The following is a 13815-nucleotide window of genomic DNA, read 5'->3' as shown; positions in this document are numbered from 1 at the left end:
TATGTATGGGAAAATTAGTTTTCTAATCAACTGAAATTTGTCTTGAAATGAGTTTTGCTGATTTGAAGACTTAAAAAACCCTTATGATTGGGATTCAAATGTATTGGAGAGGGTTGGTGTCCTCTCTTTACTGCTCTTATAGAGATGGATGTTGATTAGACGATATAAACTTTTATATGAATAAATTGATTTAGATACCATTGTAAAAAATAAAGACAAATATTTTCTCAGGTTTTCAACTGTGGAATGGATTTCTAGGTGTTCTTTTGGAAGGAGAAGTGGCTATCCAGTGTCAGTTATCCATTTGACAAGATAATTTTCAGAGATCTGGATGATTTCTGAGGGTCACAATATAGTCATATTGTCATGCCTCAAAAAGAAAGAAAAATTGCAAGGGCTTTTCTTGGCAATTCTATGGAAGCAGTTGGTCATTGTCTTCCTTTGGACGGGTGTGTATGTGTGTGTGTGTGTGTGTGTACTACCTGTGTGCATATCTTTGCAGTCTAGCTTGTAGCCCTGAGACTTCGTGGTTGTCTTCTGTTCAAGATCTAATCAGGTCTAACTTTATTTACTTTTTAAAATCATTTGGTTATGGCTGACTGGATGGTCAATCTGGATTTACATGAACTACATTCTTTCCACTCCAGTTTTGTTCAAGTGCATGTTGTTAACAATTAATACAAGTGGTGAATTTCCGTTCTAAAGTGTTGTCCAACCTTAGTGATGTGTTGATGAAATTAAAGCTTGGGGAAATGCTTGGATTTCAACTGTGACCCAAATGTTTTTATCTTTGACCTTGGCTGAGGCATCCCTACTCTTAATTTCGTTTGTCCATATGGTTGTTCGTACAGCATTGCCCTGAATCAAAGCTTTCAATGAGCTATAAGCATTCAGTATGCAAATTATTTTTGGCAAATGAAATTAAACTTGGAATCTGAGTTATGCTTGCTAGTGGGAGGAAGAACATGCTTCTCATCCATGGATAATGTTTTCTGAATTATGCAAGCAGTAAGCATTCTAAAACTGCTTGATTTTTTTTTTTTTATTCTACAGATCTTCCTTCAGGTGACATGGCTTATTCAATAACAGAGAGGTTTGCTCTCAGGCAACTGAAGAAAGTGAATAATCAACCAGGGTAACTCAGAGGTTCAGCTGGGACTTGCCTTCCCTTCTCACTAATAGTCTGAGGAAGTCAGAAAAAAGCACATTAGAAGTCTGGATTCGCTGTCTGCATCTGCATTTCCTTGCAGCTTTTGTTGTTTTGTTAATGATTTAAGTAGAAAAAATAGGCAGAAGCCAACATACTGAATGAAGAAAAATAATGCATAAATGATGCAAAAAATATAAGGAGATCAGGCAGGCCAGGAGTGGGAGAAACTTTTGATGCATGGTTAGCCAGTCATCAGAATTTGGAATTGGTGCCAAATAATTAATTTTCCTCATTTCCAAGTGCCAGCCAAGTCACAAATGGATATGTGTTTTTCAAGAAAAGAGTATTACAGCGAGGGTGTTATGACACAATAAATGCCACACAAGTTCATATGGACAAGAGCAACGGTTTATCAAATTTCAGCTAAAACTTAAATTTGAGTTAGCATACTGTGGGATTTACTGTAGGATATTTCAAGCTGCTTCTGTTTGCCATGTTCACATTCAATAGATTTTGGAAAATTTATTCCAATTGAATGCACTTGGTGTTTTTTTTTTAAGCAGGAGAGGTCGATGGTCATCTGTAGACTTTTTATTTATTGTAGTACATTGTATTACATTTTAATTAACATTGTACAGTTCTTCAAAATATAATGTTAGTTTGGAAAGTAGGAAATAAGTAATTTTAAAAACATAGCTTTCAGTTGTGTATAGAATTATTAGAAAAGGTTTTCCCTCCTAAATAGGTCACTGATGAATTTTGAGTTTGGGGAATTGCATATTATGCAGATCTGAAAGCCATTAAGGGAAATTTGGTGCACTGAGATAGCTTTAAGTGGAATTAAGGAGGGAAAGTCATATGGAAAACTAAAAATAAGTATTTCTTGAAATGCAGTGCAGAAATGCTGCAAGGATTTTTGTGGTAGTGGGGGTAAAGACTTCAGATGATGGAATATACAGATGATCAACGTCAACCCTGAAATGTCTGCTACTGAGCCTTCTTTTTTCTTTTTGATTATCTTTCCATTGAGTCTTTAATCTGTTACTTTAATGAAACACTTGTGGTATAATTAGGTCCCAACTCTGCTCTATGGAAATTCTGTCTAGTATGGATAACGTTAAGCATGACAAGTTATTTTAAAATTTTGGATGTGAGTACTGTACGGATCGACTATCAGAAATTAATTTAAGTGGCTAAGAAGTTGTGAATAAATTCTGAGAAGTTCTAGCTTCTTGCTGGATGAGTAGTGAGGATCTGCTATTCTTTAATAGCTAACTGAGTTGCCTTCAGTTGAGTATATAGGTGTTATTCTACACAATTGATCCTATTTTAATGTACAGAAATTGTATATTGTCTGCTCTCAAATGGACATTAGAGAATATTAGCGGTTGAACCATTAGATTATATGTTACTGTAGTTTGTTTTTTGAATGATTTAGCTTGGTATATTTTGTGGAGATAGCAGCAAATACCCAGGCAGCCTTAAAACAGGTTCTTACAAGCCCATTTATCCAACCCAGAAATTACAGTGGTTTCTGTAGAATATATGGTAGGATAAAGTCCTTGGTACTATTCAGAAGGAATAATGCTGCCTTTAAGATTATTACAGAAAATAATAGCATTTTGGATGGCTGCAATGTAGGAAGAGGTACCAAACATCCAGTTTAAGACCTAGTGCTTGGCAGGAACTGGAAATAAGTACTGATGTCAACCCAGAGTATATCAACTGCCATTGGCAATGAGGAAAAAAAGGTAGTCCTTTTGGTCTCCTGAAAAGACTGCTTTACTCTCCAAGATGGATGCTCATTATTGTTTATAAGAGAAATGGTCATCTATGAGTAACTAACTACATTAATGAAGAGAATTGGTTTTAATTTGGGAGGAATAATACCCTGAGGGCATTCTGCTTCATTCAGGCTTCTTTCTGCCTTCCATCCCTGTGTCACCAGCCAAATGTCTTTGATAACAAGAATTTCTTGACATACATAAGAAATTGTTTACTTAGACCTGCTTTTGGGGTAATGAAGTGGTTTGATCATTCTGGATCTGCCAATGATGTACATTCCTGCTTCTTGTTGGAAGAAGAAAATAGCAGAATTTTCTGTTGAGCTATTTAATTTGTTCTGACATCCCTATGGGTCTTATCGAGCTGTTGAATTAAGTTGTCAGGATGTTTTATTTCAACGTTTAAAGCATGGAGTAAAACTTGTGATTTGCTTAGAAGCAAAAACTAGTCTGGTCAGTTGTGCTTGACAAGTTGTTAGCGTGTTGTGAACAGCTGGCTTAGACTTGTTTCTGATACTGGTTGCCTTTCCAAAACCTTTCTCTAATTCCTTACAGAGCTTCGAGTTGCTTGCACAGGAAGCTGACCGATACTGCAGCTAATGGAAGTCTCAATCTCCAAAATTTCCACTGGATCAGGGCTACCTCTAAGGTTGACCTGCATCTTAGCTTTACATCTTTCTACCCTATTGTTAGTTCTGGCTTACAGCAATCTCTTTTTTGCTTCTTTGCTATTACTGCAAAGATTAAAATTGTTCCCTGGAAGAATGAAATTGTTGAAGCATCTTGCAGATGTCCCAGCAGAATTTTTGCAAACCGAATTAAGTGTTACTCGACTGTTTTTTCCTTTCATCCATCTCTCTCTCTCTCTCTCTCCAACCTGCAGTGGTTCTCAGCTGTGACAAAAGCGAACATTGTGGTATGGTGTGTGTACCCCAACAGCAATAGTACATGCTGTTTTGGGCTGCTCAGAGCATAGAGCAAATTCTGATTTTGCCGTGGGAACTTGGGCAGTTCAGTAAGTAAACCGCAATAGCACTACTGCTATTAAATTGTTGAGAGGAGAGTGTTTCCATTACAAGACTGGGTAACTTTTGATACAAAAAGATTGTGCTCCATAAAATAAACATACTGCTTTATAACATCCCCCCACCCCCACCATTATTTTAGAGAGCCCTTCCCCAGTCCGGAGTTCTCCAGAATTTGCAAAATATATAGGTAAAATCCATGCTGATTGGGAATTCTGGAAATTGAAGTTTGGGTCATTTTGAGGGCACCAACCTGGAGGTCACTTTTATAGGGAGTCAGGCTTTGTAATTCCAACTTAAAGAAATGACGTATCCGTTGGTTCATTCTTGGCTTGCAATTGATAAGATCTGAATAAAAGGAATAATAGTACTGTTTTGACTGAACCACAATCAGATCTCATAAAGTAGCCAGATTAATGTTCCTATGTTTTGGTGTTCCTGCCAAAGATGTGTTATTTCTGTAAAACAAAAAGAAAAGAAAAATGCGAGATTGCAGATTCTTTAGAGGTGAAAAAATCCAGCTCTGGACTATTTTAATGTCGTCTGGTAACTAGGATACTGGATTTTCTTTGTGGCCGGTTGAGGGCCAAACGAGATACGGTGGCAGCCGATTCCTCCATTTAAAGCTCTAGCCTAATCGTGTGTAATTGAAGAGGAGATAACCCTTTCCCAACTCATTTAGTTTTCCGTGGTCTATCAGTTGTCAGGGAATCGTAGAACTGAGAGTGGCCTTGGATATCATCCAGCCCAACCCTTTGCCCAGTGCAGGGATGTTGTGACTGCAGCATCACTAAGAGGTAGCTAATGATCCTCTGCTAAGTGCCTCCAGCGAAGGTGAGTGGATCATCTCCTGATGGCTGTTCTGGTAGCCCTTAATTTTCTCTTCTCCGTGCGAAATCTATCCAGCTCTTCCAACTGTTTTTCAGAACTTTTAGATTCTGAACCTTTTGTTATCCTACCCATCCATCTAAGAGTTGTCTTACTTATTCAGTCTTTTTCTTTGACTGTTTCATCCAGAGCTGGACCCGTTTCTCCAGTTGTAGCCTAACCCCTGTATTGTCACGATCTGGATGCTCTGCCTCTGTTAAAGCAGCTCAAGATGGCTCTGACTTACTTTGCAACCCCACTGCGCTGCTGCTCGGCCTGTGACTGGCTAGGACACCTATGTCCTTCTCCCTATGTACCACTGCCAAGCCAAACACCTTCTGCTTGTGCCTTTTTTGTGTGGGCGTTTGCTGTCTAAACGCAGAATTTTTAATTTCACTGTGTTGGATTTGGCCCCGAGTCTTAGCCTGTCAAATTCGTCTCGTCATAATCGATAAAATGCTTTGGATAACTCGGGTAAAGCTAAAAACCTATTGTCACATTCATCTAATTTGGAGAGCATGACTTGTTTTGGCCTTTAGTATTGACCTTGGTATATAAATGAACTCTTCATGTTCAGGGTATACTTTTAAAGGCCAGATGTTGGCAGCTAGGGGTGTATTTGACAGAGCAGTACTAGAAATGGATTTTCTGATTAAACAAACCTTTGGTCTTGCCTTTCAAAGTATTCTTTATGTTTTTATTGATGTGCTTGCCCATGCATGCACAAGTACAGCCCTCTGAACTTCCTATCAAGAATGTATGCTAGAAATCAAAGTTATTTGTCACTGAAGTCTAGCAAGGAAATGCTTTTTCGAAGCACATAGCCAAAGTAATGGTAGTATAGTATGTTGAGTGCTTGTATCAGCAAAAGGTATATGTTTTAAGGCTATTGAGGATAGGTTAATTGTCCATAAGGAGAGGTACTTTGATAGAGAGTCAGTCTAGAAGTTGAAGGATGAGATCCTCCTGGAGAGAATCAATGTGGCTGCTCAGAGGTGACTCTCACTTGATGGCACATAATCAATCATACGATACACCTATTTCAGAACTGTTTCATAAAGTGTATTCGAACACTTAAAGGTAAACCTTCCTGGCATGTTTGTTTTCCAAAGGCAGGGAGATTTTCTTCTGGAGATAGGAAGGAGAGCTTAAATCTTCCACACACAGATCTTACGTGTGGAGGACCATTTTACCACGCTCCCTCCATTGTGAGTCTTCCTCCACCATTGTGAGTAATGGTGAAAGATTCCTATTTATTCTGCGAAAAGTGCATCTTAGAACCGAATTGACTCGTCCTTTCTTCGCAGCTATCTTATATAATTGCAATTGCCAAATGTGAGGTAGTTCTACATGTTACAGGCTGGAAGCGCTCTTTGCAGTCAAGCCATAAATGTCAGGAAAGAACCCAAATAACAGCCATATCAATAACTGTAAAATACACTTTTAAATGGTTGATTTATGTTACAGAGTAGACGGTAGTTAGACCTAGCTGGCTTTAACCCTGGTTGAGATTGAACGGAGAATTGCAGTTAATTCTAGTTTGCATTCCTTAATGATCAGGAAGGTGAGGAAGAGGGAGGGATGGTGTGCTACATAGTTACTTCTGCAACATTACTCACAATAGGATTATGAATAAAATAAATTGTGTTCTGAGAAGCGTTTCACTGGAATGCTTTTCAGTCAGTCTTTTCAATCATTTGGGGGCCCACATCTTAGGAAGGAGACTCGCAGACTGGAAGAGGGCAACCAAGATGAAGAAAAAAAACTTCAGCATTTCATAATATTCCTGTTGAGCTTTCGGCCTGCCCCTTCTGCTGTGGACTGCGGTGTTACTGTGTGCTTCTTTCACTGATCAAAAACAGATATCTCTCTTTCTCAAAAATAGCACCTCTGTGACGGTCCTGAGTGTCCAGTCTTTCTGCTGGAGGAAGCCCTTCATCTAATACTTTTTTTTAAAGCTATAGTAAGAAACCACAAAACTGGCTGGAAAATGCTTTAAACTCAACTTTGCTTTTGTTGGATCACCCAAGCCAAACCTCATCTGAATTTTTTAAATCCGAGAAATGGCCAATTAAAAAAAAGTTCCTAATACAACAAAGGAACTATCACGGTTTCTCCATACCAATGAATTAGTAGGTAAAAGCACAGGAAATAGGTGCTGTGCAACTCATGAAAATAATCAAGTTTAATGATGCTATTTGTTGATCCACTTGTATTATTTTCTTAGCTTTTTATAAATTGTGCCCTTGGGTGGGTAAGAGAAATCTTCCCAGCTCCAGTTGTTTATACTGAAATATGAGTGGAATCTGCTAACCTTTTTCTTTTTCTTGCAGTGCTTTGTGCCAAGAATCTTGCAAAGAAAGATTTCTTCAGTAAGTAACTGGAAATATGTCTATACTTTTTCTTACCTCCCCACCCCATCCCTTGTGCATATTTAAGCTATTATACTGATGTTCGTCCTTTCCTTGTATGTTTCTGCTGAGGGCATTTAAGGAAAGTTTTTCAAGAGTCGGAAGCGCAACAGTCTGAAATTTCTGTTCACCAGACCATAAAGCAGCAGGCTGTGCTCTTTTTGCTGCGAGCTAAGTAAAACAGATCTTGATTCTGGCAACTGTGAGCAAATATGTTTCTGTTCATGCTCACTCTCTTCCTTCTAAATTGGGAAAGGTGATATAAGGCACGGTAAATATCTGCTCTCGTGAGATGGTAATATCAAGTTGCAATGAATTATCTTGGGAATCACCATTGCGTTATCAGCCGTGCAGGTTCTTTTCATAGACAGGCCTAGTGTGGCAAGCTGAAAAATCATGTATTAGAAACTTGAAAAAGGCTTAGTTGCTTTTTTCAGAACTTCAGCGTACTTTAAAAATACCATGCCATGGAATTAGTTACTGATTGAGCTTCACAGGAAATTCTTGCGCTCCTCCAGAGGCATGCCACTTTCCTTAACTCAGGGACCATCCCAGGCTTGTATAGCACAATAAAAGTGGACTGGATCCAAAGTTGCCCTAGGATTGGGGTCTTTGGGGGGCTCAAGGATTGAAATAAAGGCCTTAAACCAGGAGGCCACAAAAAGAGGTCTGATAAGCCACATCTGGCTCACAGTTTATGGTTTTTACACCCTGCTCTACCCTTTCCAAAGGGGAAGAACCTTTCCTAGAGAGAAAATACTCTTTATTCCAAGCAACTATTTAACATTTCTTCTCACGATTACAGAGAGAGCAGCTGTTAAACGCTGCTCTTCCGTAGTCATCTGTTAGTTTCATTGGTCTTTGTGGTGACGGGGCTGCCTTCGTTCTTTGCAGGGCTTCCTGACCCCTTTGCAAAGATTGTGGTGGATGGGTCTGGTCAGTGCCACTCCACTGACACTGTGAAGAACACCTTAGATCCCAAATGGAACCAGCATTATGATTTGTAAGTTGCCTGTTCAGCAAGGGGGGTTCCAAGACTCAATCCTTGTTTCTTACCTCTTCTTTATTTACATGAAGTATTTATAGCCTTGATCTGTACCTGGGAACTGGGCTCCAAGGTCACTTACAACAAAAGAGAACTAATACAATAAATGCAAGTAGAAGACCTCACAAAATAAAATACAGGCAGTCCTCGCTTAACAACCATTTGTTTAGTGATGGTTCAGACTTACGACAGTGCCGAAAAACCGACCTGCGACTGGTCCTCACACTTACAACCATTACAGTGTCCTTGCAGTCATGTGATCATGATTTGGGCGCTTGGCAACCGGTTCACATTTACAACCGTCACAGCGTCCTGTGGTCATGTGATCGCCATTTTTGACCTTCCCAGCCAGCTTCTGGCAAGCAAAATCAGTGGGAAACCATGTGGTTTGCTTACCAGCCACGTGGTTTGCTTAATGACTGCGGTGATTTGCTTAATGACTGCCTCAAAAAAGGTAATAAAATCAGGTTGGATTCACTTAATAACCCCTTCGTTTAGCAACCAAAATGCCGGTCCCAATTGTGGTCGTTAAGTGAGGACTACCTGTAAAGCAGTTCCAAAATGAACCCATAAAATAACAATTCCGTCTATGTCTCCTCCTACACAGCTGGTCATCTAAGACTTTATGATAGTGCCGATCCAGGTGTTATTGAGGCAATGCCTACTCCACAGGCATGATTATTAGTCTGTTATTTTAGAGAATATAGTTGTGTAACAATTTGCAAGGCTTAATTTTTTGGGCCGCGAGTTGAGATATTGGCTGGACTCCAAGGTATTGTTTTAGGTGTGCCCAAGTTTCAGTGTCTTAATGTACTTTTGAAAGTCCCTTAGTTTAAAACATGGCATCTTGTCTGACTTCTGAGTTTCAGAAACTGAAGCCTGTAATCACTTTATAGAAATAACTTACATAACTCCTTGGCTGTTAGGACAAGAGGCACCTTCTATTTCTATGTAGTAATAGTACAAAAATGTGCATCGATGGAGTAGCTCCAATTTTAAGGAAAAGCAGCCTTTCCAAAACCTAATGAGCTCTGCAGTTTGTAACAAGGTTGCCTGTAATTAACAAATGTTCATGCATTATCTTTTTAACATGCTGTGCAAAATTACAGCAATCCAATGATTAGTTACATGTGATAGCTGTAGTATAACCAAAGCATTATTAAAATGAGTTTGGTGTTCACAAATGGGATAGTTGTACTGTAGCAGACAATGAACCTCGGTTAAATCTCACCCTCCAACTGATTATTCTAGATACGTTGGAAAGTCAGATTCTATCACCATCAGTGTCTGGAACCATAAGAAAATTCACAAGAAACAGGGAGCTGGCTTCCTGGGATGTGTCCGGCTTCTTTCTAACGCCATCAGCAGGCTAAAAGATACGGGATGTAAGCATGTCTTTCTCACCAAATGTTTTCTGGGTTTGGCAATATTTTTGTGTCTGCGTTCTGAACACTGATTCCCAGTTGTATGCATTCCTGGGTGAATTTTTTCCCCCCATTGTTCATTTCAGACCAGCGTTTGGATCTATGCAAACTAAATCCCACAGACACTGATGCAGTACGAGGCCAGATAGTCGGTAAGAAGACATTTCTGTCTGCACAGATAACAAAAATATAGCTGGTTTTGTTCAGTTCTGGATATAATGGAGGCACTCAAATCAGAGTATCTGGGGAATGTACTCTATGTTCAGCTTTCAGGATTGTTTATTGCACCCACAACCCAGTGGGAGGAAATTAGGCAGATCAGTCTAGCTCCCTCCTTTCTTAGTTTTGCATGTGTTCATTCACAAATCTGTTCTGTCCTATTTTTGCATCAGTTGTGCTTAAAACACACACACACACATTTTAACATGTACTTTTCCATAAAGTGCATACATTTTTACCTAACACATTCTGATACATTTTTTCCAGAAGCCTTTAGAGACTGACTGTAAAACCATAGATGTATATATTTTACTAATTATTTAATATTACTTGTTCCATTTTTTGTTCAAGATTTCAAATGTCCTGTATTTCCTTACTAGTATTTAGTATTTTTAAACTGCCTGCGGTCCATGAGGATTGGTATGGTAGATAAATTGCAGAAGCAATATCTAAAAATTGGTAGGAATGCACAAAGCAAGGGTTAAATGTCTACTAATTCACATGTTACACCAGGAAATCAGGCTAGTTCATTCTGAAAAGTGTATTCTGCAGACTTTTAGAGATCTTCCTTGGAGCAAAGTTCCATGAGAGGAGACACTTGATAACAGAGCTATTAAAAAATGGAACAGATTACCCTGGGAAGCTGGACAGCCATTAGAGATCTTGTGCTTACAGTTTTGCTGGGAATTCTAGGAATTATAATCCAATATATGTAGAGGGTGTCAGGTTGGGAATGCTGAACGATGGCCTCAGGATGCATTTCTCCATTAACAGTGCTACAGTTCTAAAATTATTTCCAGATGTGGAACCTTACAAGTAGTCCTTGTTTAGCAACCACAGTTGGGACCGGCAACTTGATCGTTAAGTGAAGCAGTCGCTAGGTGAAACAGTGATTGTGCTTACGATCTCATTTCAGATTTCCTTTGCTTTACAGACCTCTGAAGGTCATAAATGCGAGGATTGGTCGCAAAGTTACTTTTCATCACCATCGTAACTTCAAATGGTTGCTGAACAAGGCAGCCACTAAACGAGGACTACTTGTACTGTTGATTAGCATCGTGGTACAATTAATACCTCTCTGAATTGCTTATTTGTTTCTCAGCAAACTTCCAAGCTCCGTCACAGGGAAGCTTTAAAAGTTATCAGAAAAAAACATCTTTCCTATTCAATTTCCTCGCTTAATGGTAATTTCTCCTTTGGTTCCCCTTCCCCCCCAATGTCTTCTTGATCAACCCTTGAAGTGATAACCAGTCAGATGAATGTATAATCATACATATAGTCTATTGCAGCAAATACAGAATAGTTAATGCAAGCAGAATACCCTTACCAAAGATTAGTAAGACTAATTTGTAAATTTTCTTAAGCATCTTAATATTTAGTTGCCTTGAGATTGTTGTTGTGATTAGGGGGATGACGTGATAACTGCTTTCTGTGAAGTAAGAAATACAGAGGTGGTAAAAAATGTCTTCCGTTTTAGAGTGCCACCTAGTGTGACAAAGTTGGTATCCTTGCTCTTGTGAGGAAAAAGATAATTTTGCAATTGCATATTAAAATGGAAGGGTTTGTGTGTTTTAGTATTATACATTGGAAACAGACTTTAGTCCAAATGATTGTGCAGTGGGTGCTTTGTTAATTGTTTTCAATTGATCTTGGTCTTAATCCCTGAAATATTAAGGATGCATTTGGAATAGAGGGCTTACTATATTATTTTTTTTTTCCTTTTTGTCATTAAGGATTGATTGAATTACTAGAATGTGAAAATGCATGGCCTCTTAAGACACAAGCCCACCCCACCCCACCCCGCAAACTACTCAGACTTGCCTTTGTAGGGAGGAACTCTGCCTGTGGGTCTTGGCCAAATACTTGAGAGTATTAAAAAAAAAAATGTACAAATGCTTGCCACATCAAATTAAACCACTCCCCAGGATGCTCCTGCGTGTTAGTTGCTGTACTTTGTTTGCAAACGGAAGCTTTGGATTTGAATGTTGGTCTTCCTTTTTCTCATTCCAGTCAGCCTACAGACACGAGACAGGATAGGCACTGGAGGGTCTGTAGTAGACTGCAGGGGGCTCCTGGAGAATGAAGGGTAGGTATCCTGGCTTCTGGTCAGTTTACGACTCTCTTCCCGTCACTGCTGCATAATTAAACGCATTCCTGGAACATTCTCTTCCTTTTCTGAAGATGGCCGTGCATTAAGCAAAATAGCACGCAAAATTCTGAAACGAATCTCTTTCAGTTAGGTGAACAACAGTTTGCTCAGCTGGTCACTGTTCCTACATCTCTGCTTGAAGTGTGATTTAATCCATCCCGGCCCAAGAGTCAGATGAGCGCTGCGTCCCCCAGTACAGAGATCTGCTTGTGGCTTGCGTTTGTGGCTTGCGTTGTGACACACAGATCACAGTCTCTTCTCTCTTCTCCTCTCTTCTGCCCCCCACCCCCAAAAGACTGTTCTAGTGTTGACTAGCAGTTGAGAGCTAGGTTTAGCTATTGGGCCGAAAATCAGTTTAGCAAAAAAAGGGGGGGGGCAGAAAGCAAAATAGCTTTCCCTCAGCATTTTATCGTCATTAAGAGACTCACTGGAGGAAATCGGGCCATTTAAGAGATAAATGCAAATTTAGTCTTCGGTGCACATCTCCCCCATCCCACCCCAAATCTCGCAGTTGAGCACTAGATGAGTTTTGTGTTTGAAGACATTTTTCTTGGTTCGCGGGCCTTGAGAGTGAGGGCTTCTGGGAAAGGCTGGGCCCGTTCCCCTAAAGAGAATTCTTTCTTCAGTTGGTGGGAAAATCTGTTGACTGCATGAGCTTCCCTCCTTTCAGAACGGTTTATGAAGACTCAGGACCTGGGAGGCCCCTGAGCTGCTACATGGAAGAGCCAGCCCCATATACGGACAGCACCGGAGCTGCTGGGGGAGGGAACTGCCGATTTGTGGAATCCCCTGGCCAGGATCAGACGTTGCAGGTCCAGCGGTTGAGGGGTCCTGATGTAAGAAGCCATGTCCAGACCCCCCAGAATAGGCCCCACGGCCACCAGTCACCATCACCAGACCTGCCTGAAGGCTATGGTGAGTTTGCATAGGGTTCCTTCCTGTTCCTGTCCTGGTAGTTCCAAGGCAAGGCCAAAGGATGGGGTGCTGGGGAGAGGCCTCTGTGTCCTGTCGTGCACCCAGAGATGGCACAGCCTCACTTTGGAGACTTCCCTTGAGGGATTTATCACTTGGAGCCGTAGCTCTGAGTCTCCCCACCCCCCGAGATTTTTATGTCTATTGATGTGTGATTGTCTAAGAGGCAGAATAAGTGGGAGGGTTTTTCCTGGAGCCGGCCAGATGATAGTTTAACACTGTCAGTGTTGTATTTCTCAAATGAATCTCTCGGTATTTCGCAGCTGGGCTGTTCACATGGTATACTGGCAAGCAAAGATTAAAACCAGATTGTTGTGATCGTTGGGAGGGGGCAAGGCAAATATTTTGCAGCTCCTCCAACAGCTGCCCTCTGAAACGCGAATAACAAACAAACAAAAAAGACCATATATTGCTCCAACAGAGCACCGGTTTTCTGAATGAGCGATAAATAAAAATGAGGAAACGGCGATGCAGTTCTTGCCGTTGCTGTTCTTCAGCTCAGTTTTACTTGGTCTGGCCTCAGTCACAAGGTTTTGTGAGGGATTTGGACATTTTCTCTGTTAGCCTCTTTTTTGTTTCTGTCTCTTTAGAGCAAAGGACAACAGTACAGGGACAAGTTTACTTTTTGCATACACAAACTGGGGTTAGCACCTGGCATGATCCCAGGATACCAAGGTAGGTGGATTTGCCTCTTTTCAGTTCATTTGGATTTTGGCAGGAAGTTAAACTGGGCTTTGGACCCTGGCTTTGGAATATCGCCCCCATCTCC

At 40.4% G+C, this 13815-nt stretch overlaps 1 protein-coding gene across 2 annotated transcripts in view; it reads left to right on the top strand.

Moving 5' to 3' along the window:
• SMURF1 (SMAD specific E3 ubiquitin protein ligase 1) overlaps window positions 1-13815 on the top strand; it is a 44276-nt gene that overhangs the window by 11448 nt on the left and 19013 nt on the right. For both annotated transcript variants that reach the window (XM_063314602.1, XM_063314601.1), the window contains exons 2-8: window positions 7160-7198; window positions 8132-8240; window positions 9534-9667; window positions 9793-9858; window positions 11936-12011; window positions 12745-12989; window positions 13637-13721. In XM_063314602.1, the coding sequence (XP_063170672.1) occupies window positions 7160-7198; window positions 8132-8240; window positions 9534-9667; window positions 9793-9858; window positions 11936-12011; window positions 12745-12989; window positions 13637-13721 (754 nt within the window). The remainder of the gene's footprint in view (window positions 1-7159; window positions 7199-8131; window positions 8241-9533; window positions 9668-9792; window positions 9859-11935; window positions 12012-12744; window positions 12990-13636; window positions 13722-13815) is intronic.

The sequence above is a fragment of the Candoia aspera genome, chromosome 14 (genome assembly GCF_035149785.1).
Source record: "Candoia aspera isolate rCanAsp1 chromosome 14, rCanAsp1.hap2, whole genome shotgun sequence".
Classification (NCBI taxonomy): domain Eukaryota; kingdom Metazoa; phylum Chordata; class Lepidosauria; order Squamata; family Boidae; genus Candoia; species Candoia aspera.
This window is presented reverse-complemented; position numbering and strand designations above follow the sequence as displayed.